At 55.1% G+C, this 21,033-nt stretch overlaps 7 protein-coding genes across 7 annotated transcripts in view; 5 read left to right on the forward strand and 2 right to left on the reverse strand.

Annotated features, from left to right (window-relative positions):
- Positions 1-650, forward strand: part of MONBRDRAFT_27847 (uncharacterized protein) — a gene marked incomplete at both ends in the record, with an annotated part of 7,569 nt that extends 6,919 nt beyond the window's left edge. Inside the window, one exon of the mRNA XM_001748253.1 lies at positions 75-650. Coding sequence (XP_001748305.1) covers positions 75-650 — 576 coding nt within the window. The remainder of the gene's footprint in view (positions 1-74) is intronic.
- Positions 651-954: 304 nt separating this feature from the next.
- On the reverse strand, positions 955-3,329 carry MONBRDRAFT_38237 (uncharacterized protein). The gene is made up of 10 exons (XM_001748328.1): positions 3,316-3,329; positions 2,889-3,036; positions 2,708-2,797; positions 2,464-2,583; positions 2,290-2,371; positions 2,034-2,170; positions 1,713-1,784; positions 1,454-1,575; positions 1,262-1,358; positions 955-1,171 (listed from the first exon to the last, which is right to left on the reverse strand). The coding sequence occupies exons 2-10, from the start codon at positions 2,946-2,948 to the stop codon at positions 1,031-1,033; spliced, it is 921 nt and encodes a 306-aa protein (XP_001748380.1). The 5' UTR covers positions 2,949-3,036; positions 3,316-3,329; the 3' UTR covers positions 955-1,030.
- Positions 3,330-5,798: 2,469 nt separating this feature from the next.
- On the reverse strand, positions 5,799-7,593 carry MONBRDRAFT_33628 (uncharacterized protein; the record flags this gene model as incomplete). The annotated part of the gene is made up of 4 exons (XM_001748329.1): positions 7,535-7,593; positions 7,322-7,411; positions 7,082-7,231; positions 5,799-6,902 (listed from the first exon to the last, which is right to left on the reverse strand). The coding sequence occupies exons 1-4, from the start codon at positions 7,586-7,588 to the stop codon at positions 5,799-5,801; spliced, it is 1,398 nt and encodes a 465-aa protein (XP_001748381.1). The 5' UTR covers positions 7,589-7,593.
- A 2,242-nt stretch (positions 7,594-9,835) lies between these two features.
- On the forward strand, positions 9,836-10,688 carry MONBRDRAFT_27850 (uncharacterized protein; the record flags this gene model as incomplete). The annotated part of the gene is made up of 2 exons (XM_001748254.1): positions 9,836-9,956; positions 10,327-10,688. 2 exons carry the CDS (start codon positions 9,836-9,838, stop codon positions 10,686-10,688), a joined length of 483 nt encoding a protein of 160 aa, XP_001748306.1.
- Positions 10,689-11,216: 528 nt separating this feature from the next.
- Positions 11,217-13,540, forward strand: MONBRDRAFT_38239 (uncharacterized protein; the record flags this gene model as incomplete). The annotated part of the gene is made up of 4 exons (XM_001748255.1): positions 11,217-12,032; positions 12,121-12,192; positions 12,437-12,544; positions 12,636-13,540. The coding sequence occupies 4 exons, from the start codon at positions 11,217-11,219 to the stop codon at positions 13,503-13,505; spliced, it is 1,866 nt and encodes a 621-aa protein (XP_001748307.1). The 3' UTR covers positions 13,506-13,540.
- Positions 13,541-14,903: 1,363 nt separating this feature from the next.
- On the forward strand, positions 14,904-18,727 carry MONBRDRAFT_10535 (uncharacterized protein; the record flags this gene model as incomplete). Its single annotated transcript, XM_001748256.1, has 8 exons — positions 14,904-14,967; positions 15,300-16,066; positions 16,152-16,269; positions 17,219-17,333; positions 17,518-17,662; positions 18,042-18,178; positions 18,272-18,376; positions 18,427-18,727. The coding sequence occupies 8 exons, from the start codon at positions 14,904-14,906 to the stop codon at positions 18,725-18,727; spliced, it is 1,752 nt and encodes a 583-aa protein (XP_001748308.1).
- A 472-nt stretch (positions 18,728-19,199) lies between these two features.
- The window catches only part of MONBRDRAFT_33629 (uncharacterized protein), a 3,180-nt gene continuing 1,346 nt past the window's right edge, over positions 19,200-21,033 (forward strand). Inside the window, exons 1-3 of the mRNA XM_001748257.1 lie at positions 19,200-19,809; positions 19,927-20,052; positions 20,194-20,485. Of these exons, the coding sequence (XP_001748309.1) occupies positions 19,272-19,809; positions 19,927-20,052; positions 20,194-20,485 (956 nt within the window). The 5' untranslated portion in view covers positions 19,200-19,271. The remainder of the gene's footprint in view (positions 19,810-19,926; positions 20,053-20,193; positions 20,486-21,033) is intronic.

Below are 21,033 nucleotides of genomic sequence, written 5' to 3' on the forward strand. Positions count from 1 at the left end.
GCTACGTTCGCCAGGTCGATTTCATTTGCAGTGCCACCCGCTCGCCACCTCTCGTGTGGGACTCCACGACAAAGTGTTTGCACGGTGCTTGCGTCACCCGACTGGATGGCAACGGTGCGCTCAAGCGCACGGAGCGCAAACACCTCAAAGTCGGCAGCCCGCCCTTGGAAGCTGCCACCGACGTTGTTGTTCAGAATTGCGTGACCATCACCTACGAATACGCCCTCATGGTGCTTTATGAGCACCAGGTGCGCGTTGAATCTCGCAAGCCCATTCAATGTCATGCCTACCGTCGGCCCGGTCTGCAGATGGACCAGCTGAATCCCTGGATGAACAACATTCATAGCGCACCTCCTCCCATGATCATGCAGCCCTTCCCCATGCATCCCATGCCTGCCTCGCCCGCCCCCTCGGCTCCGCCCGCCACGGCCTCGGCTCCCAGTGAAGAAGACGAAGAGGCCTTTGCCAGCAGCACGGCCTATTCCAGCACCCACGCATCGAGTGCTGCTCCCGTTGATGCCACGGCCCCTGCCTTGCCTGGCTACGACGACGCCCTGCACGACACGGCCGTGCTGCCCTCGTACACGGCCGCTGCCGCGGCAGCTACTGCCGAATCCTTGGTCCCCAAAGTCGTGGAGAGCGAATCTTGAAGCAGGCACGGCCTTGGGTACGGCGCGCCAGAATTCGACACCACCTCACCGTTGAGTGGGCTCCTTGTGCCTTCTTCTGCCAAGCAGAGGATCCAGGCCATTTGACTTTTGTTTGTATTTGCTGAGGAGAGTGCTGTACAGTAGCTAGACCCTATCTTTGCCGTGAGTCGGCAAGGCTACTCTCGTTGCCCGTCTCGTTTTGTGCTGTCCGCTCTTTTGTCTCTGCGATCTGATGTCGCATCTGGTTTGATGCACATCACCCAAGACGGTGATTCACCAATCGAAAATCGAAAATTCATGACATGATGCTGCGCCAAAATCGGTTTGACAATTGATATACTGAGCACGCTTTCTTGTAGACCCTGTCGGTCTGAGACCGATTATTCGAGGTTGAATGAGGCAGCCAGGTAACCCGCGTCTTCTTGCACAAACACGTTGAGAATGTCTGAGAGCGATACCACCCGCAGGACGCGATCATGCGCGTCACACAAGTAGATGCGATGAATCTTTGATACAGCCAGCTGCACTCGCGGTATTGCGAAGAGACCATGGTCAGTGTGAGCTTTCGTCAAGAGTCAAGACAGGCACAGAGAAGTTTTGAGTTGTCGCACCTGCTGCATAATTTGCTGCAGACTGTGGTTCGTCTTGCATCCAATGGCGGGATTCATTGCCTCATGCTCGGCCGCAGTGATGGCATCGATAAATTTCCTGGCATGATGTTTTTTTTTTTTTTTGTTTTGTTTTTTCGTGAGCATTGAGCGCGGCTTTGCTATGCTGCACGCGGTATCTGCAGCAACACATACCGAACAGGCTCATGCAGAAGGGAAAAGAGGCCACCATGCGTCACCAGGTTGCGCAGATCACGCGATGATACGTTGCCCACCAACTCCTGCTTGACACCAAGAACCGGCACTGCTGACAAATTCTGCAAGGGGGCATGTTCATGAGTGAGACAGAACGGGGCAACGGTTCCGGGCGCAACCACCTGTCCCCAAAGAGGTGCCCGACAACGGCGGTGCAGCTTTGGGAACAATGAGAAGAGAGGTTGAGATCAGCGCGTACCTGTGTGCGAATCATCTCGATGGCTTGCTTGAGAGAGGCATCGTGTGTGATTGAGAAGACGCTGCGCTTCTGCTAAAAACCCGGCGTCGAGAGGTGAGAGGCAAGAGTCAAAAGACTTATGGGTTGTGGGCATTCAAGAGGCAAGGGTATGCACGCACGTCTGATAGACCCGCTTCCTCAACGGTGAGGCGCAAGGCTGGTTTAAAATCGAGCTCGTGGCCAACGATGTAATCAACCACGGAGCTCTGAGGCACAGAGCGTGGGGTCGTGAGCTCGAGCACGCAAGAGCGAGCGACTCGAGGAGGGGCTAGGGGAGCGTACCTGCGTAATAATGCCGACCACATTGTCCCCCGACACGACAGGCAACCGGTGCAGGCCAAATCGGCCCATGATGAGCATGACATCCCGGAGTGTGTGATCGGGCGTGAGCGGCACAAAGGGACCCTGGGTAGCCGTGTCTGTGTGAACATCGAACAACAAGTCGATTCGAATGAGATCCATCAAAAATGGCGGATTGACGTGTCATGTGAGGGTCATCAGTCCCAGGCTGAGATCAGAGTGGTGGCAGCGGACGGACCCATGATCTTGGAGACTGGCACCCCGACGACTCGGTGGTCATTCTGTAGGTGTGCGGCGTTGCCGCCATTCTTTTCAATGTCCTGCGTGTGGAGCAACACAACGATGAGGTCGTCACTGGTCTAGAGCGCTGTGTGGCCAACAGCTGCCCCCCAGGCGCAGATTGACGCCTGACCTCGAGTGTATCGTAGAGATAATAGACGATGGAGAGTGTGTCGAGAAAGCCAACAAAGGCCTCGCGCCATGGTGTACCATCGGGTGCTTGGCTGGATCGAACCGGGCATGCCGCAACATTCTAATCGGCGGCAAATGGTGGGTACCATTGTTCCCATGAGTTTGTCTGAAACCAGTACGGCGGGTGCAAGAATGTACACAAGAAAAAAAAAAAAAAGATTCAAGGCGTATGACGCGGGACCAACGTGTGCAGCCATGAGCTTGACGGCCTCCAAGAGGTTGGTATCATCGCGCACGGCAATCACCTCGCGCTTCTCCGTCATGAGTGCGCTGACCTGCATACACCGAAACGAAACGTCAGGACAGGGCAAGCTAGCTCGCCGTGCCCCTGTACGGGTTTCTGAGCCTGGGGTGATGGCGGCTGACCTTGGTCGAAGCCAACAGCTCCTCGAGAGACGCCTGGACGGCGCTGAGGTCGCTCGCCATTTTGATCTGCTTTCGTTTGAGTCAAGCCTGAAAGATTGAGATGACAGCGTTTGGCCCAAGCACGTAGAAAAGCTTTTCTCCAATCAGCCTGCACCATACGACACGGCACGGCACACACAGCACAGCACGCACGGGACCCGACGCGCAGTGAGCTGGCCAGTGACTCGTCCAAACGCCACGCCAGCGCAGTGTGGCAGCCCTGCCTCTGCAGAATACCCCCAGGCGTAACGGCAAACACCCCCATCTCCCATGCATGCCCTCCATCACCGTTTATTACCACCCCCAGACGCCTCTTCCCTTGCTGGACACGCGTCCCAGCCCGACGCTGCCCTTTCTGCGTCTTGGCCCGTCCGACCGGTCCTCTCACCTCGAGCATTCAGCTTCAACAATAACTCCCCATCCAGCAACAATTGCTCATGTATGTTTTAACGGGATATTACGTTACTCGCGACGATAACTAGATATACTGCAACAATAACTTCTGATCTTGCCAGAAGAAACATTTCCAATGTGTGCAGTGGAAATCACAACAACCCTCTCTCTCTCTTATTTCTCTCTCTGTCTCTGGCTCTCTTTTTATTTCTCTCTCTCATCGCTTTTCTCATCCTCTTTCTCTCTCTTCTCTCTCTCTCTTCTCTCTTCTCTCTCTCTTCTCTCTTTCTCTCTCTTCTCTCTCTTTCCTTTTTTACTTTTCACGAGCAGGGGCTGAAACAAGCGTTTCACTGTGCTGCTGCTGCTGGTGCTGGTGCTGGTGCTGCTGCTGGTGCTGGTGCTGGTTGGTTGTTGTTGGTTGCGGCGTTGAAGGGCCAAGAACATCGACGATGCCTTGGGATACGGTACGACATACGACTGTGCCCACCTCCTCCTCCCCTGCTCCTTGCTTCCCCCGCCCCGCCTCTCTTTTTCTGCTGCTGCTTTCCCTCAACCTCAACCTCCGCCCACCTCACGGACAGGAAGACTGGTCCATGGCGCTCGCAGCCGAGGGCGCCACTGAAATGTCAATGTATGAGCTCAACGCATTGGCTCCCGAAGCCGTGCGCGAGGAGAAGAAGCGCCTTCTGCAAGCCCGGCGCGCGCGTCTTCGTGATGGTACGCCGCCGCCACCCCACCCGTGTTGATCCCTCCGTCCCTTGGCCGCTGTCTCACTCAGGGCGGCGCCCCGGGCGCTGGCTGGACTATCAACAGCCGTTGATGGCCGCTCGGCTCAGTCCACGCAGGATATCAAGGAGAAGAACCGACAGGCCTTGGAGGAACTGCGCAAAAATCGCGCCAAGCGCCTCCCCGAGGGCTGGAAGCAAGTCGAATCCCGCTCTCGACCGGGTGAATTTGTCTATGAGAATGTGTACACGGAAGAACGACAGGCCTGGTTTCCCACTGAACCCGCCGTCAAGGTGGACGCCAAGGTTTGTTGCACCTTTTATTCGCCGCGCCTTTCATTTGCCGCAATACCTTGGGCGCGTACTGTTCCCTCGTGCTGCGGTACACGCGCGCCTCTTGCACTCATCCGTGCGAGCAAACGCCCTCCCGCACAGGTGTACGACAGCGAGCCCGCACCAGCCACCAAGCCCGGACTGAGTGAGGAAGCGAAGGAACGCAACCGCCGAGCTTTGGCCGCCCGCAAAGCCAAGCTGGACGGCAACTTGCCCGAGGGCTGGAAGCGCGTTCCCTCACGCTCTCGCCCCGGTGAGTTTGTTTACGAAAATGTCCACACGGAGGAGCGCATTGCCTGGTTTCCGGTCGAAGCCGCGCACAAAGAGGCCATGCCCGAACAGTCCATCCAGGCCGAGCCAACGGCCGAACGCGCCAAGGCCCTGTACCCTTACACGGCCGCCGACAACGAGGAAGTCGACCTCGAGGCCGGTGACATTTTGGTGGTCGAGTACAAGGCCGACAACGGCTGGTGGATCGGAGTCAACTGCCGCACTGGCGCCATGGGCATGTTCCCAGGTGGCTTTGTTGAACTTGTGAAAAGCTAAGCTGTGGCCGGTCCCCTGCTACAACTGCCCAAAGCATTACGCACGGCCTCAAGCTAGCCCCGCCCCGTACGCACCTCGATGATGTACCAGATTTATTTTCTTGTTTGCTTCGTGTATTTTTTGGTTTCCTTTCCCCCCAACGCATTGCCTGCATTGGCGCTGCATCTTCAAAAAATAAAAAATAAATAAAAAAATAAAAATAAAAACTTGATCATGACAACCTTTCAGTAAATGCGCTAGCATGATTCGGTTGCTCAATTGGGCTTGCACCGCAAGGAGCCGAGGTGGAGGAAACAGGAGGTGAGGGAGAGCAAGAAAAAGCCCCCGTGACCAAAAGGCCACCGGGTTTTGGTTCACGTCTCGTGCCACGATGGAGCCACAAGTGAGCACGGCTGAGCGTTGAAAGGGCACAAGGGACGAGAACAGGTGAAGAGTTGATAGAGATGAACATGGCCACCCAAACAAACACCCAGAATGGGCATGAAGGCAGGTGAAAAAAAGCAAAGAGGGGGATGACAAGAAGTTGCCAGCAGCAAAGAAGAAGCAGAAAATGAGTCGTCAACGTTCCCGGGTACGGGGAACGAAAAAAAAAAGAAAAAAAAAGAACAAAACAGATGAGAAAATACAGACATGACGATAGAGGGTTATGGAGAGACGTGCTGAGTGCAGATGAAGGACATTGCCGGAAAAGCACCATGAAATGGCAAAACTGCACTGGGCTCGTCGGCGCCCAACGGTCAGACCTCGCAATCAGAGGTGCCACGATAAGCGTGACCGGAACCAACCCAGCGGAGGCAATGTTGGACAGCAAACGAAAGGTCAGCTATTCGTGGTAGCAAACTAGAGGCACGAGAAAGAGGTTGGCATCGCCAATTTAAAGGCCGAGGGTGTCCAAATAGGGCAGGTTGTCAACGTTGCCGCGGGCAGCGAAGACGGGGCGCTGAGCAGTGAAGCTCTTGAGAACAGCGGCAACCTGGTCCTTGGAGACATTGTCAACCTGGCTGGCAACCGCTTCGGGGGTCTCGACAGCAGCGGCGTTGAGCAGCTGGGCAGCAATGTCCTGGGCACGACCAGCAGCGGAGTCAATCAGGATTGACTGCTTAAGCTGGGCCTTGGCAGCGGCAAACTCTTCGTCAGTGAACTTGCCACCGACAACGGCCTTGATGCCCTCAACGGCACCCGACACAACAGGCTTCACATCAACGGTGTTGGCCGTCACGTGCACGCCGACCAGACCAATGTCCGAGTACAGGCTGGCAAAGGCCGAGGCCTGGAAGGGGCCGGAGGCTGCCTTGGCGGCCTCGGCGCCGATGCGAGAGGCAGTGGCATCGGAGCTCCACTTGAGAGCGGATCCGTTGCCACCGAGAAGGTTGCGAGCCACCAGAGCGGCCAGGGCATCGCTGGCACCGGCAGCAGGGGCCTTGAAACCAATCACAACGTTGGTCTGAGCATCATCGGTGGGGATGACAGAGTCACCGCCAAAGTACTGCGACTGGGTTTGGTCAACGCTGACGGCGGCCAGACCGCCAAGCAGGTCCGACACGGCATCCACCACGGCCTGGTGATCAACGTTGACGGCGCTCACCACAACGTTGGAGCCAGCAAAGAGCTGGTTACGGAAGTCGATCACGGACTCGGCAGAGACCTTGTTGATGCTCGAGGCAGGGCAAACGATGGGGCGACCCAGAGGAGTACCACGGAACGCAGCGCGGTGCACATCATCGATCAGGGCCACGTAGCCGTTGGCGGCCATGGCGGCCACATCACCGGACACGCGAGCACGCTGACCGGCGACAACCCACTCCTCAAGGCTGGGTGTCGCGACGGTTTCCGCCACAAGCTCGGACACGAAGGCGGTGTCGGAGCGGAGGAAGCGAGCGTTGTACTGCAAGTGATCACGTGCGCTGGTGGCAGAAAGCTGAGCACCACGAAGCTCAGACTCGCGGGTAATCTTGACCGCCGAGCGCTGCTGCGTCGTCTGTTGACAAGATGGTTCCAGCAAGCACAGCGCAAACAGGGAAAGTGTCCAGGGAGCGAGTGCAGGAAGAAGGGACGTGAGTTAACATACGAGTGTGCCAACTAATGCTCATGACCTGAGACCTGAGACCTAAGAACGAATAAAAAACAAAAAAAAGTTCCGGCCGGTCGCGTGCGCACCGTAAAGGCAAGGTTGCGGAGGAAGTGAGTGGCACCAAAAGTGGCGGCAGTCTCGTTGCGGCTGCCAGCGCCGACAGCAATGGTCATGGCCGAAGCAACACCACCATTGTCCTGGGTAGCAATCACCACGCCGTTGTTGAGGCGGGTGGTCTGTGTGGAGCACATTAACAAGAGAGATGTGGGTGTGAGGCTAGACGCTTGAGGTTTATGCGCAAAGGGTCGGTCTGGGAGCGCACGCACCTCGATGCTGCCAAAAGCGGGCACGGTGCCCGTGACCGAGGGGGTACCAGGGAAGGCATCGGTAGCGGAGACCGCCGAGGCATAGAGCCGCTATAACGTGATAGCGAGCGAAAGACAGGCAAGCGGAACACAATGAGGCAAATTTAATTTGACTTGGATGCGCTGCTGGCCAAGGTCAAGGTCATGCCCAAGCTAAGAACAGACGCTTCGTACCTGGGCAGCGGCAACCTGGGGCCGAACGCGGGCAGCAGAGGCAATGACAGACATGATGCTAGAGGGAAAAAAAAAAACAAGAAAGCAGGCGGTCACGCAGAAAGAGCCACCAAAATGAGCATTCTGTCCGGCTCGACTCAATCGGCACCGACCGGGCAGGGGCAGGGCTCGAGGCAAGGATTTGGACAACAATGGCTGCAGGCAATCAGGGATTGGAGAATTGGCTACTGCTGAGAGCCAAAGGGGACAACAATGCCCTCTTTGAGCCCCGATGCCGGAGTCACTCAGCACCCTTCCTTCAGTCGGAGGCCCAGGATGCAACATCGTTCACACGCCTCGTGCTGAGGCCGAGAGGGCAACCCCAGAACTGCTGCGTTTTATAAGCGCATCCATCAATCCTGGCCAGCACTGACAGACCCCTCACAGATATCATGCAGACCACAACACGACCCAGCGCCCTGCCATCTCCGGCGAATCCGGGCCAGCGGGCGCACACGCCCCGAGGTCGCCAGCCAGCCCCCAGTCAGTGCCCATTTCGCCAGTCATCCGGTTCAGTCGACGGCTCGCTCTTGTCTGTCTTACCAAGCGTAGTGGAAATCTGCTTCACAGCCATGTGTTGAAAACTCGTTTGCTTTTTTACCCCCCACTTTTTGTGCCCTGTGGTGGTTCAACTGCTTATAGGTGATCGCGGATTTTTCCAGCTTTGGTTCTTCAAAAATTTATATTCCCAGGCTCCTCAAAGGGGGTTTGCGCTTTGGAGCAAATGTCAGACTTTTTGTCTCAACCATTTGTCAGCACGAATTCAGAAAATGGAATGGGTGGAGGGTGGAGGGTGGAGGACGGAGGGGGACTGAGGCCGAAGGGAGGGTGCCTGAAGGAAGGGAGGGGCAAAGGCAACAGAAGGTGCAGGAGATGAACCAGGACAAAGCTATGCCTGGCACAATTGGGTTTTGTTGGACAGGCAGGCAAATGCATTGAGACGAATCAAAGCACTTCCTGACGGAGAGAGGCTCCGCATGCCGCCCATCGCTCCATCATGGAAAGCAGCAAGTAATCATGAGAGAGGAGACTGGTTGCGTCGATTCTTTTATCAACCCGTGCAATGCCGTGCGACTTTTGCATGTACTCAAGGTGCGAGACAAGGCTGTTGCAGCCGCGTCTCCGACAGCCACACGACCAAGTAACATGGAACACGCACGGAAGGACGAAATAAGAGCAAATCGCGCCGAGACACCATATCCGACGCGCGCCACGGGCAAGACGACGAATGAGATTCAATCACAACGATCAAGACATCAACCAAACACGCATACACTAACGGCCAGATCAGGGCCAGACACAAGGAAAGTGGCAAGGAATTAACGCTACCACGCAGGGTAAGACAAATGTCAAAGAGAACTGTGACCACCGACCGCCCAAGGCACGCGGCTATCCTGCCAAAAAGGTGGGGAGGCTAGGGCAAGTGCTTTGAGTTTTTAGTCAAGGGCTTAAACTCGCCTAGGCCGCAGGAGTGGTGTTGACGTTGTTGGTGTTGTTGCTGTCGTTGTTGTTGTTGTTGTTGTTATTGTTGCCGCCGCTGCTCTTTGACTTTTTGTTGCGCGAAACAACAATGGCTATAAATAATATGACAAGCATCAATGAGCAAGACGCAAGGCACACGACATCACATGTCGAGCAACCCCTCGCATCATCCACCCTGTTGCGAGGCTCGCTGCGATCCAACCCGGGACTAAATTGCTGTTTAAAAAAGCCGGTAGCTCACAACCTCCCCACGACAACATACCGACAATAATGCCAATGATGATGAGAACGGTGAAAATAAGAATCAACATCCACTAAAGCGGCAAACCAAGCCAAAAGCGTTACAGTGAGGTGCCGATGAAGACGCCAGGTGCTCGAAGAGTGGATCGGCACAAGCATGCGAAAGCACGGTCATCACAAGAGACGGAAAGCAACCTTGGTGTTCTTCCACCACATCTTGTTCTTGAGCTTGCGGGAGTTGGTCTGGAAGCGCTGGGCGCCGTCCGCAAGGGTGTCTAAGCAAACCAGCCCACAGAGGCAACTTGAGTTCTTTGGCCTGCAAGCGCACTGCCCCTGCCGAGCCAGACATGACGCAGGCAGCGCCACGTACTGGACTTGTCCTCGAGGTCACCAAGGCGAGCGTCACGCTCGAGCACGCGCTCCATGTTGTTGCGCATAATGCCCACGACCTACAGGACGCGGACGTGAAAAGGATGAGCGATGCGGCAACGCACAAGCGCTCAACCATAGCGTGCCTCGCACACACACGGGCAATAGCACATGCATGCTGATCCATGCCCCCCGGCACGAGCAGGCATTGGGTACCGAGTGCGGGACCGGGGCACGGAGGAGCGCAAAAACGACGCCGCTCAATGCAAGGAGGGGTTTCGGATTGAAATCGGTAAGACTCGGACCACACCAACCTCATCAACCTGTTGCTGGGTCTGGGCCAGCTGATAATCACCCTGACGGTCCGACGCCCTACATATCCATCGAAAGACACTCATAGCGCCGTGAGCGCACCTGCAGCAAGCTTTCTCATTTGATGAAGAGCACGCATCCGCCTGATCGGAGGGCTCACACGCAACACCATTGCATGCGCAGAATCCCCGAGCCCAAACTAGGCCTGCCTCCATTTCTATCCAACCAAGGCCTCAATTCCACCTCAACACACCCGCACCCCTTCCCACCACGCTTTGCGCTCCAAAGGCCCGCCACGAACGGCAGTCAACCAGCGCCATCAGACTCGAGACGTACATGATCACGGTTAGTGTGTGAAAAAAATAAATTCGCGCACTCGCTCTCTCTCTCTCTCTCTCTCTCTCTCTCTCTCTTTCTCTCTCTCTCTCTCTCTCTCTCTCTCTCTCTCTCTCTCTCTCTCTCTCTCTCTCTCTCTCTCTCTCTCTCTCTCTTTCTCAAACCGACCAAACCACTCTCTCTCTCTCTCTCTCTCTCTCTCTCTCTCTCTCTCTCTCTCTCTTTCTCTATCTCTCAAACTCTCACTCTCTCTCTCTCTCAAACTCTCTCTCTCTCTCTCAAACTCTCTCTCTCTCAAACTCTCTCTCTCTCTCAAACTCTCTCTCTCTCTCAAACTCTCTCTCTCTCTCTGTACTTTACTGCAGTTGCGGACTGAACAGCTTTTCCTTTATGATCTGTTTACGCACTATATTGGCTTTCAATATTGTCAGATTCTTCAATAACTCGTTATTTCCATACGTTTTCTGCCCAAGGCAAATAAATGAATGACTCTGATCGTAATTGCTGTTGTAGCATAGGGAGGCGTCGAGCTGGCTTTGGATCGAGACGCTCCTTCGTCCCTATCTGTGTGATCCGCAGACGCTCCCATGCCTTCCTCCCGCCATTCATGACCAGTCGAGCCCAAACGCACACAGACACACACATACATACATACATATACGCGGACGAGCCCGCGCGCTGCCATTTCGCTCAGATTCGCCATCGCTGCAGTTTTCGTTTACGTGTGCGGTCACATTCACAGTTGGTAGCTTGCTTGAGCCGATCGCGACTGCAAGGGGGTCACGATGTAGTCTTATAAGTCTGACAATAATAGCTCAGCCAACAAACCCCATCACTGCCTTCGCAAGCTGGCAACCAGCGCGCCATTTCTTATTTTTTTCTGTTGGACAACAAAAACGAGCAAATGGCAGCGCCGTCCGCTGGCATGGGGATGGGTATGGGTTCCGCCTGGCTTTGCCTTCGCGGGCAGACGTGGCGTAAATGTGTCAACGCTGCAGCTTTAAAAAACAACTCGACGCGGTCCAGCGGCGTGGGGCAACAGCGTAGAAGCAGCAGCCACGTGCTGCGGACCGCTGCCAGCGCCGCCCCGTCACGCGCAGTAGCGCTCTGGCGACGTCGACTGGATTTGCGCTCGGACCTGAGCTCGCTGAGTGCAGGACAACAACAACAACCACAACAACAAAAACGAACTATATTAAACCGGACAGGCGCCGTAGCCTGGCCAGCCCGGCGCTGGCACTCGTCATCCGCACGACTTGAGTCATCCGAGCCAGACGAGCTGGCCGCTTTCACCCGCACGGCCATGGAACCCTCGGACGTCACCGCTGCGTTGGTTGCAAAGGAGGACCGGGCAGAAAGCGGGAGCAGCGAGCCGTCTCACTTCGAGGGAGATGGCCTCCAGGCTAGCGAGGCCCAGAGTCGCCCTCCACCGCACGCCAAAGGCTTTGGCATTCAGCTGCACAATGCCATGCACTCAGCCTTGGCACGCCTGGGTATTCACCGTGCCACCGACGTGCAACGTCGCGCCGTGAGCAAAATTGCCGAGGGCGTCGACGTTCTCATCACCTCGGAAACTGGGACCGGCAAAACCTTGGCCTATCTTCTTCCGGCCCTGGCTCGAGTCATTGCCAACGACTTTCGCGCCCACCAAGTCCTCATTCTCGTACCCACCCGGGAACTGGCCGTCCAGGTCTACCAGCTGACCCACGAACTCCTCAAGGTATGCTTATTCGACGTGCATGCGTTATTCTAATCCAGAAAAAGGACGAGACAACAAGATCTGACCAGGCTTGGCCCCGCATTGGCAGGATGTCCGCGGCATCAAGGCCGGCAAAGCCATCAACTGTTTGGCCCGTGGTCTGCTGGGTGAGAACAAGCAGGTAATGATGACGTGGCAGTCGTCACTCCCTTGGGCTAGACGCACGGGCCTGACCCTGAAAGACGCTTGCCTCCATTCACTTTGTGCCGTGCTCCTTGGGCTGTCGGGGCGTCTAGCTTCGCCGTCTGACCCGTGACGAGCCTGCCATCATCGTGGCCACGCCTGCCCAAGCCCTTGAGGTGAGGTGAAGCGGCTTGGCAGTTGTCAATTGCAGGCTGCCCCTCTCTAACCTTGTCCGTGCCCAGCTGTCGGAGCGCCACCCGTTTCTGCAGGAGATTGACATGTGCATTTTGGACGAGGTCGATCATCTCCTGGACCCCCTGAGCTCAACGGCCAGCCAGCGTCAGAAGATGGTGAGTCTGCTGGTCGACCTCTTGAACCCGATGCTGTTGATTTAAATCTAGCTGACATGGCCGTGGTTCTCCCCTCTCCTTGCTGCCATAGCGCCGGCAAAAGCACCCGCGTCCCGCCAGTCAGGTCTTGGATCGCGTGTATTTTGGCCGGGAGGTCAAGTATACAGAGGAACGCGACGATCTGGAGCCGCTGCGCCGAACTGTGCAGTTGGTCGGGGCCTCGGCCACGCTGGGTCAGCGGGTGAAGCGTGAGCTGCGTCACAAGCGCTGGACGCGCAGCTACGAGATGGTCAAGTGCAGCGAGAAGATGCTGGCCATGCCCACCTCCATTGTGCACACGGTCATGTCGCGCTATGACATGGAGCAGGTGGGCCGTTCTTTCGGGCCCAACATGAGCGCTGAGGCGGTGGAGGCTGCGCAGGCCATGCCAAGCAGCAACGAGCTACTTGAGGACGTCTTGGCCGTCCTACGTTCGGCTCGGCCCGCATCGGCCTTGCTCTTCGTGCCAACCTCGGTCCCCATTGCCGACGTGGTGGCGATGATCGCGTCGCAGGCCGTGGACCCGAGTCGACCGGATTCAGCGCTGCGCTTTTCGGCCGTGGCCCTCTATGCTCACGTACACTTGGTCAAGCCCACTGAGGCGGAGCAGGGGCGCCAGATTTTGTTGCAGCGCGTGGCTGCCGCTACGCCCGACGCACCCTTGATCGTGGTGGCCAACATGGATGCCGTGCGCGGCCTGGATCTGCCCGGTGTGGAGTTGGGCCTCTTGGTGGGGACGCCACGTGATTCGGTGGACTACCTGCACATTGCCGGGCGCGTTGGTCGCAACCAACGCCGCGGCGTCGTGACCACAATTGCCTACAACCTGCACCAAGGGGCGCGCATTCAGCGCCTGGCCAAACAGCTCGATCTCAAGCTTTTGCACATGCGCATCGATGAAAACGCGTTGCCTCAGGCATAGTTGGATGCCCATCTTGCATTGTCCAAGTAATTGAGAATTTTTCAAACCAGATACATACACACCACACCCACGCCTGCGCAGTCTGTCCTCCCATGTATTTTCGGGCACCATCTCACTTTCACACCACACACACACACACACATTCGTACACTTGTCACAGATACACACACACACACACACACACATACGAGTTGTCAGACGAACAGACTCCCCTACACCATACGAGACAGTACACACACTCTACACACGTGTGTGTATGGATAGTAGATGGATTGTGCAGGTAGGACCTCTACCTTATTCTTCCTAAGGAGGATGATGAGTAACAGCAAAGGCTTTTGAAGATGCGTCCCGCCCGGCTGTGCCAGCTGATGGCAGCGGGTATCAGGTGGGGGAGGGGGGGAGATGAAGATGGTACCGCCATCTTCATCTTGGCTTCATGTTTGAGCTGTAAAGGTAGCACTATGGCCAAAGGCCGTCAAAGGGCTGAAAGCGACCTCGTCCAACCCTGTCCAGATCAGCATGAGCCTACAAGCCCACGCGTTCGTAGCCAAACCGATAGATAATCTTGGTCAAAGTTATGGCAGCCTGTGCCGAGCGTGCAGGGGGTTGAGCACAACACGCGCAGCATCTAAATCCTAACCCCAAGCACCAAGAGCAACCACCCGGCGCACAAGATACCGGGCAGCTGAACCATCTGGATCGAATCGCCGCCGAACCGCCAAACCCCACCCGTTTGTGCACGTCATCGATAGATTCCGAAGAACTCACTCAAAACAAAACCACTCACACACTCTCTGAATCTCTCTCTGAATCTCTCTAAATCTCTCTGTTCTTCTGTCTATCTCTCCATTTCCATGCACAATCCCTCTCTCTCTATCCCTCTATTTGTCTCCCCCTCTGCTTCCCTCTCTCAATTTACCCACATCTCTGACCCTCCGTCACCAAGCTCACTTCCCCCCTCTACAAAAAAAAAAAAAAAAAGAAAAGTGCGCGTGTCCATTTCTTCTTCTTTCGTGTGTGTGTGTGTGTGTGTGTGTGTGTGTGTGTGTGTGTGTGTGTGTGTGTGTGTGTGTGTGTGTGTGTGTGTGTAATCATATTATTTCGCACACACGTTACCGTACACGGGGGTAACGTGTACCTCATTTTCCGTCCGGCAAGCTCGTTTGCTTTGCAATTTTGCAGTTTGATCTCTCTCTCTCTCTCTCTCTCTCTCTCTCTCTCTCTCTGGGACGGACCCGAGGGTCCAGACTCAAGTTGCCTGTTTGGGTTGTGCCTGCCTCGTCTTGATCTGCCCTGCTCCCCTTCTTTCCCTCGTCCCCTTCTCTTCTCCCTCTCGCGTCTCCCTTTCTCGTGATTCCTTTTGATCGGCGGCAAATCATTCGCGGGAGCCCGTTTGGGATGGGGGTCGTCGGCTCAGGGACCCCTCGATATGGGCTGGGTCTGGTGATGCTGCTTTTGTTGGGTAAGTTTCGCTCACGCCGCAACCCCGTCGTCCCCACGCGGTCCGGCCTCTCTCTCTTCCGCACACTCCTATATTTTGATGGCTTTTGCTCGGTCAACTCCTTTTGATTGGCCCTTCTGGCGACGCGCCCCCGCTTGATCTTTGCCCCCGCCGTGAACAGGCACGGCCCCCTTTTCTGCCACGACCACAACACCAACGCCGACCGCCCCGTCCACCGTCCCGTCTAGCACCGGTAAATGTTTTGCTCTTTGAATTTCATACGAGCTCGGCCCAAGCTCACACCAACAAGCCTCGTGCCTTGTCTCATGCGGCGCTTTCCGCTCGTATGCTAGGACATGTCCAATTCGAGGGACATCCAGACGACTGGCTGCACCAGTTTGGTCGCATGCCCACGGATGACCCGCAGACGACCCCCACCGCGTCGCGCTGTGCCACACCTTGCAGCTCCGGCAACTACTGTGATACCGACGGGCTCTGCTCCTCCTGCTTCACCTGCTTTTTTCAACACCTCATCGAGCCCGAAGAACGCTGCTCCGACGTCTGCTACGAACCCTGCACACCCGAGGAAGTCCCCTTTTATGGCTCATTCTGCAATACCGAAGTTGGCGCTTTCGAAAGTTGTTGGTCATGTTTTGACCTCGGCGACGGCGTTGACTCCCCCGCCGGCTGTCTCGCCAACTGCCCCTTCTTCCACGCAAACAGCACAGGTCTTGGCGAAGGCTCAGCCTGCACCGCCTCCTCCCAATGTGCAGGCAGTGAAACCGGCGACGCCTTTTGTGCCGATTATCATTTTTGCACCTCCTGCTTCTCCTGCCTCGACAGCTTGACTGATCCCGCCAATGGAGCCACCTGCGCTGAAGTCTGCGCTTCTACTTGCAATGACGAAGAACCATGCGCCTACTCTCATACATTTGAATGCGTTGATAACTTTTGCGTCGACATTCGCACCACCTCCACTTTGCCCCCCACCACCACCATTGCCGCTCTCGGTACCACCCCCGCCGGCGACTGCCCAGCTAATAGCCCCCGTTCCTTTTTTGCGCCCCTTAATTCGTGCATTCGCCAAAGTCAAGGAAGCATTCATCTCACGTGCAGCCAGGTACACGTCAAGAACACGCCCCCGTACCCCCACTTTCGACTCCAGGCGTCATCTCACCCGGCGGCGCTTCCCCTTTTCTCTGCAGGATGGTACCACCATCAACCTAGCCAGCTTTACGGACAACAACTGCTCCACCCTTGCTTCAGCCACCACCCAGTCAATCGCCACTTGCGCCAATGCTGCTCGTCCCGTGGCCTGTGTCGGTCCGTTTTTTTTTTTTTCTTGTTTTTTTTTTCTTGTTTTTTTTTTCTTGTTTTTCTTTTTTCCATATCTCCTCTACGCGTTGGCTTGCGCCCAACCAAGGTCGCCTGGCTGCTTGTGTAGCACTACCACTTGCTTCAAACGACTCATGTTTGGTGCTGATATGCTTGTTAGCCACGCGCTCTGCCGAAAGCCCGCGTGCACTTGTTGTCGATGTTGGAATTAGCTTGGAAACCACTTGCAACAGTGATGCTGCGCTTTGGACTTCTGTTGCTCTGGCCGAGTGCCTGCCCATTGGCAATATGAGTGTCGTTATCACTGCATGCCTTGACGATCAGGCAAGCTTTCCTCCCCAGCCAACCCGTTGTCCTAACATGATTGGACAACAACTTGAGCTCACGACAACCCCGCTTGTGCTAGGCTGAAGTGACGGTCTACAGCGGCTCTGCATGTCGAGCTGCCGATTTTCACGACTTTTTGACCACGTCATGCCTCCAAGAATCAGGCTACACTCTTGCCTTTTCCTGCCCTCAACCAACAACGACAACGACAACGACAACCGCTTTTTGCCCTTTTGCACTGCCAGACAGTCCGTGCACCACAGCCTGTGCCTTGCGTGCTCTCTCGGTACGTCGAGACGCGCCTCGAACCTGATGCGGCGCCTTGACGAACCAGACGCATCATTCCACTCATCGCCCCTCCATCTTCCAGAGCTGTTGTCCCTCTATGGCCGTCTACTGTGCTGGTTCTGGCGACAGCGGTATGGCTGCATGATCTTTGCTTTGGCTTGTTGCCCCATGATTGCACGCGTGCAGAGGATCATGCTATGCAAAGCGTGTGCAAGCATGATACCTGACCTGCACTTTAGCATCAGGCCGCGAAAACCAAGAGCATCTTGCCTCCTGATGGTGTTTTCAACTTTTGTGTCTTTTTTTTTTGCTTTTTTGGCAGGTTGTGCCAGCGCAGACACACAAAGCCTGACGAGTGCCTGCAGCACGTTTGAGACTCAGACCTTTTTTTTGACGCTACACCTACACAATGCCTCCACGAAATATGATGCCTATCTGTGCGTTCACCACGACTTGCTGGCCATCATGCACAGCGGGTGTTTTTTTTGTTTGTTTTTTTTTGTTTTTTGTTTTTTTTTTGTTTTTTTTGTTTTTTTTTTTGGGGGGGGGGTTCAAGATCTCGTTCCCCTATCGCTGATTGTACTAACAATGCCGCTGAACTTTGCTGCTTGGGCTTTATAGCGCTGCGAGTTTGGCTCGAGAAATGGGTCACGTCATTGAAGCCGCTCTCCAGCTTTCTGCCACGGCCAACGCCAGCGTCCTCTTTGACTTAAGCGCCCCCGTTGCCACCGCAGGCAATTTGGTGTCTGTGCCCGTTACCCTTCGGGTTGGTTCATGTTTGCATACGACAAATATCTGGTCACGCCCACGCCCACGGCTCACAGATTGGTGTTGCTGGTCGTGCTTAGCTGCCGACTCAGATTGTCGCACAAGGCATTCCCATCCTTAATTTGGTACTTATCGCCCGTCCTCCACCGACACCCTCTACATCTTTTTTCGTGACATGCCAGGCTGCTGAGTATCAGAGCTCACCGTCCATGTGCTGGCCGGTGTTCTGACAGAGCATTGAATCTGGGAAATTCCTGCCTTCACTTCGAGCCGATCTCGAGGTCTGTTCCTGCAGAAGCATTCCCATTGGCAGTGATCACCATGCTGCGTCATCGCTTTGGGGCAATTCATGACTAATGCCGTTTATTTGTGCGCAGAGCCATGGCTTCTCTTCGGATGTGGTGGAAAACGTGTCTCTAACACTGGAAGCTTCCATTGCAGCAACTGTCTCGACCACTCAAGCGCCAACCACGATTGGACAGAGCTATACGCTAGCGCCGCTTCCTTCTGCCAGGTGCGTGGCGCTTCGCCTCCAATCAAAGCAACTGCAAGCGTAGTGAATCGAGCAATGGCTTGTCTGACTGCCGTTGGGTTGTCGACCGTGCAGCTCAAGCCAACGCTCTAGCAACCGCCAACGCGCCGGCATTATCATTGGCGTGTCGGCTGCCGTGATTGTGGTGTTGGTTGTTCTTGGCGTTGCCTATGTGATGCGGTAAGGTGTTAAACCGCCATCAACCCGCCCTCTTGCCCAAACATTGCCAGGCCATCTCGCCACCCTGCCGTTCGCTTTCTGGTACTAACCGCAATCGTTGTTCGCCTGCCCGCCTGCGTCCGCCTGCCTCGATTATATCTCGGCGCGGTTGCCCCATACAGCACTTCACCGGCGGATCGGGAATCACAGGAGCCTTTGAACAAGCGTCGGTCCTCGCTGGCGCCGAGCGCCGTCAGCCCCAATCACGCCCTTGATATTGAACTTGACCTCGATGAGATCATGGGTCGCTCTTCGTCGAAGAACCCCGTTCTGCGACAGGTTACGATCGACACGGAAGAGTCTGAGGCATAACACCCATAGTCGGGTGTCGAATCGGTGGTTCATTGACATGCATGTGAGATTTCTTTTTTCACGACCACGTTACGCTCAGCGAGTGTCTGTGTCTGTGTGGCTGTGTCCGTGTCTGTGTTGTTGTTGTTGTTGTTTGTTTATTTGTTCGGGGCATAATGCGCAGGCGCTTTTGCGCCCTTTGCTTGCTATGTACCCCTTGGATCGACACCAGAGGTGGATTTGCAGCGCTTCCGATAGCCTGATGGCTGATCGTGATGTGATGATGAACGAGTTTTGTTTTATTATTTTTTGTGCGAGGAGGAGTAGCCGATTTGCTGTGATGTGCTATGATGTGATGTGTTAAAAAGCTTTGTTAAGAAGATGCTAACAATAAAAATGTCAGATCAAAATGACACCTTGTGACCCCCTACGAAAAGACCCCCTCTCACTTTCTCAAACCAACCAAACCAATTCAATTTCTCCCTCTGTCCCTGAGAAAAAATAAAAAAAAAAAAAGGTTGGCACTGTGAGTGCATGGCAACCGGATGCTGGTAGCACCTTGACCATGCTATCGCAAGTGCTCGGTGTTGTCGTGGGGGTCTTGTGGCTGGCGAAGTTCGACCATGCTGCACCGATTAAAAGTGCAAACAATATCCGAACAACCGAGTGCAAGGATATCCCCTTTCATGTGATCGAGGCGCCTGAGGCTGACAGCCCGCTTCCCGGGTATCAAATCGTGCTCGATACGCCGGCCCAGCAGCCAGAGGAAGACTTTATGCCCGGCAGCCCAATTATTTTTGGCCTCATGATCACGGGCAAGGACATGGTCCACGAGTATCTGGGCCGCAAGTCCATGGACTCCTTTCTCAACCAGTCCTACGCTCGTAAGGTCCTGGTCATTGTCAATGACTCGCCAGATTATAGCATGATTGACGGCCCCAGCGAGTGGTTACGTGCCCGACAACTGCCCGAGGCGCCTCGGGAGCGACCGTGCTTGGTTGAACTCCGGGTACCACCCCGCAAATTTATCTTGGGAGAGCTGCGCAACATTGCCATCAACGCCGTACCCCTGGGTTCTGTGTGGGTGCAATGGGATGACGACGGTAGGCTCAAGTCTCTGATTCGTCTTGAGTTCTCCCCTCCTTTGTATCTGCGAGGCGCGTGTTCGTTGCTCGGCCTGCCTCGCTGACCCCTCGTGTACATCCAACCACTACCATCAGATTGGCGGGACACGCACTTTGTGCGCTTGGAACTTGAGCAGATGTTCAAGCGCCGTGCTCCAGTTGGCTATGTAGCAGCCGAATACAGGACGTACCTGCGACTCAACAGCACATGGCGAACTGCCAGTAAGATACACTGTACCTAAACTGCGCCGCGAGACCCTTCATTTGAGTGAGGCTGAGTGACGTCAATGCTCAATGGCTCAACGTTGTACGCCTGCGTCGTGATTGGACCCGACGTTGCTATTATTCCCTCACCATCAATAGATCCCCAGGGGCTGCACGGCACTATCATGGCCTACAAGTCTGCCAAAATTGCCAAGCTGCAGTACCCAAGCCTAGCGCGGGCTGAAGACTCGAAGTACTGGGGCATGTTGCGTACCAACAACATTTCCCATACCTCATTCTCAAACAAACCATGGCTCTACTTTAAGCTTTCCCACGGAGCAAACACTTGGGGTGCGACGCATGCGGGCGAAAATCGGGCCAAAGAAAACGTGTGGTGTATTCGTGATGAGGGCGACAGTTGCCCCATGGAATTGGACAACGAAAAGCACAGGTTTGTATTCAGCGTGTATCGCGACTGGCAACAGGTCTTTCAATCTGATTCCACCGACGAGAATTGAAAAGTGTTTGCTTTTTTTTGGAGCAAACCGACCTTTGGAACCGATCCAAGACCAAGTCGACATTCTCGCCCACACATTGTGTCTGGCGCTATACCAATGCCCCGCCGACCAAGACCGTTCGGCCCGTCTTGCAATGCGTTAACTGGCTTTGCTCCCTTGTTCTTTGTCATACATGAGCGTCGCTGCCCATGTCGCCAGCCGTCACAGCAAGCCCATGCATTACCTCTGAGCGTATCTGAGCGTATCGCGCACACAGTTCCCAAATTTTATTGCGTTCAGCATCAAAATTTACTTGACATACATCCGGATGTACATGGATGTGAAAGCTTTTTCTTTCACTTCACATGATCATTTCACACACACACACCACACACACACACGTGCTTGCTCTCTCTCTCTCTCTCTCTCTCTCTCTCTCTCTCTCTCTCTCTCTCTCTCTCTCTCTCTCTCTCTCTCTCTCTCTCTCTCTCTCTCTCTCTCT

The sequence above is a fragment of the Monosiga brevicollis genome, genomic scaffold (genome assembly GCF_000002865.3).
Source record: "Monosiga brevicollis MX1 MONBRscaffold_22 genomic scaffold, whole genome shotgun sequence".
NCBI classification, from domain to species: Eukaryota; class Choanoflagellata; order Craspedida; family Salpingoecidae; genus Monosiga; species Monosiga brevicollis.

Bases quoted from the DNA above. Each gene is read 5' to 3' on its own strand.
- MONBRDRAFT_38237 (XM_001748328.1), bottom strand. From the start codon at position 2,948: ATGGCGAGCGACCTCAGCGCCGTCCAGGCGTCTCTCGAGGAGCTGTTG. The intron at 2,798-2,888 runs GTCAGCCGCCAT...CGGTGTATGCAG, and splicing joins AGCTGTTGGCTTCGACCAAG to GTCAGCGCACTCATGACGGA. The intron at 1,576-1,712 runs GTACGCGCTGAT...GCCCCCTTGCAG, and splicing joins TCGAGATGATTCGCACACAG to AATTTGTCAGCAGTGCCGGT.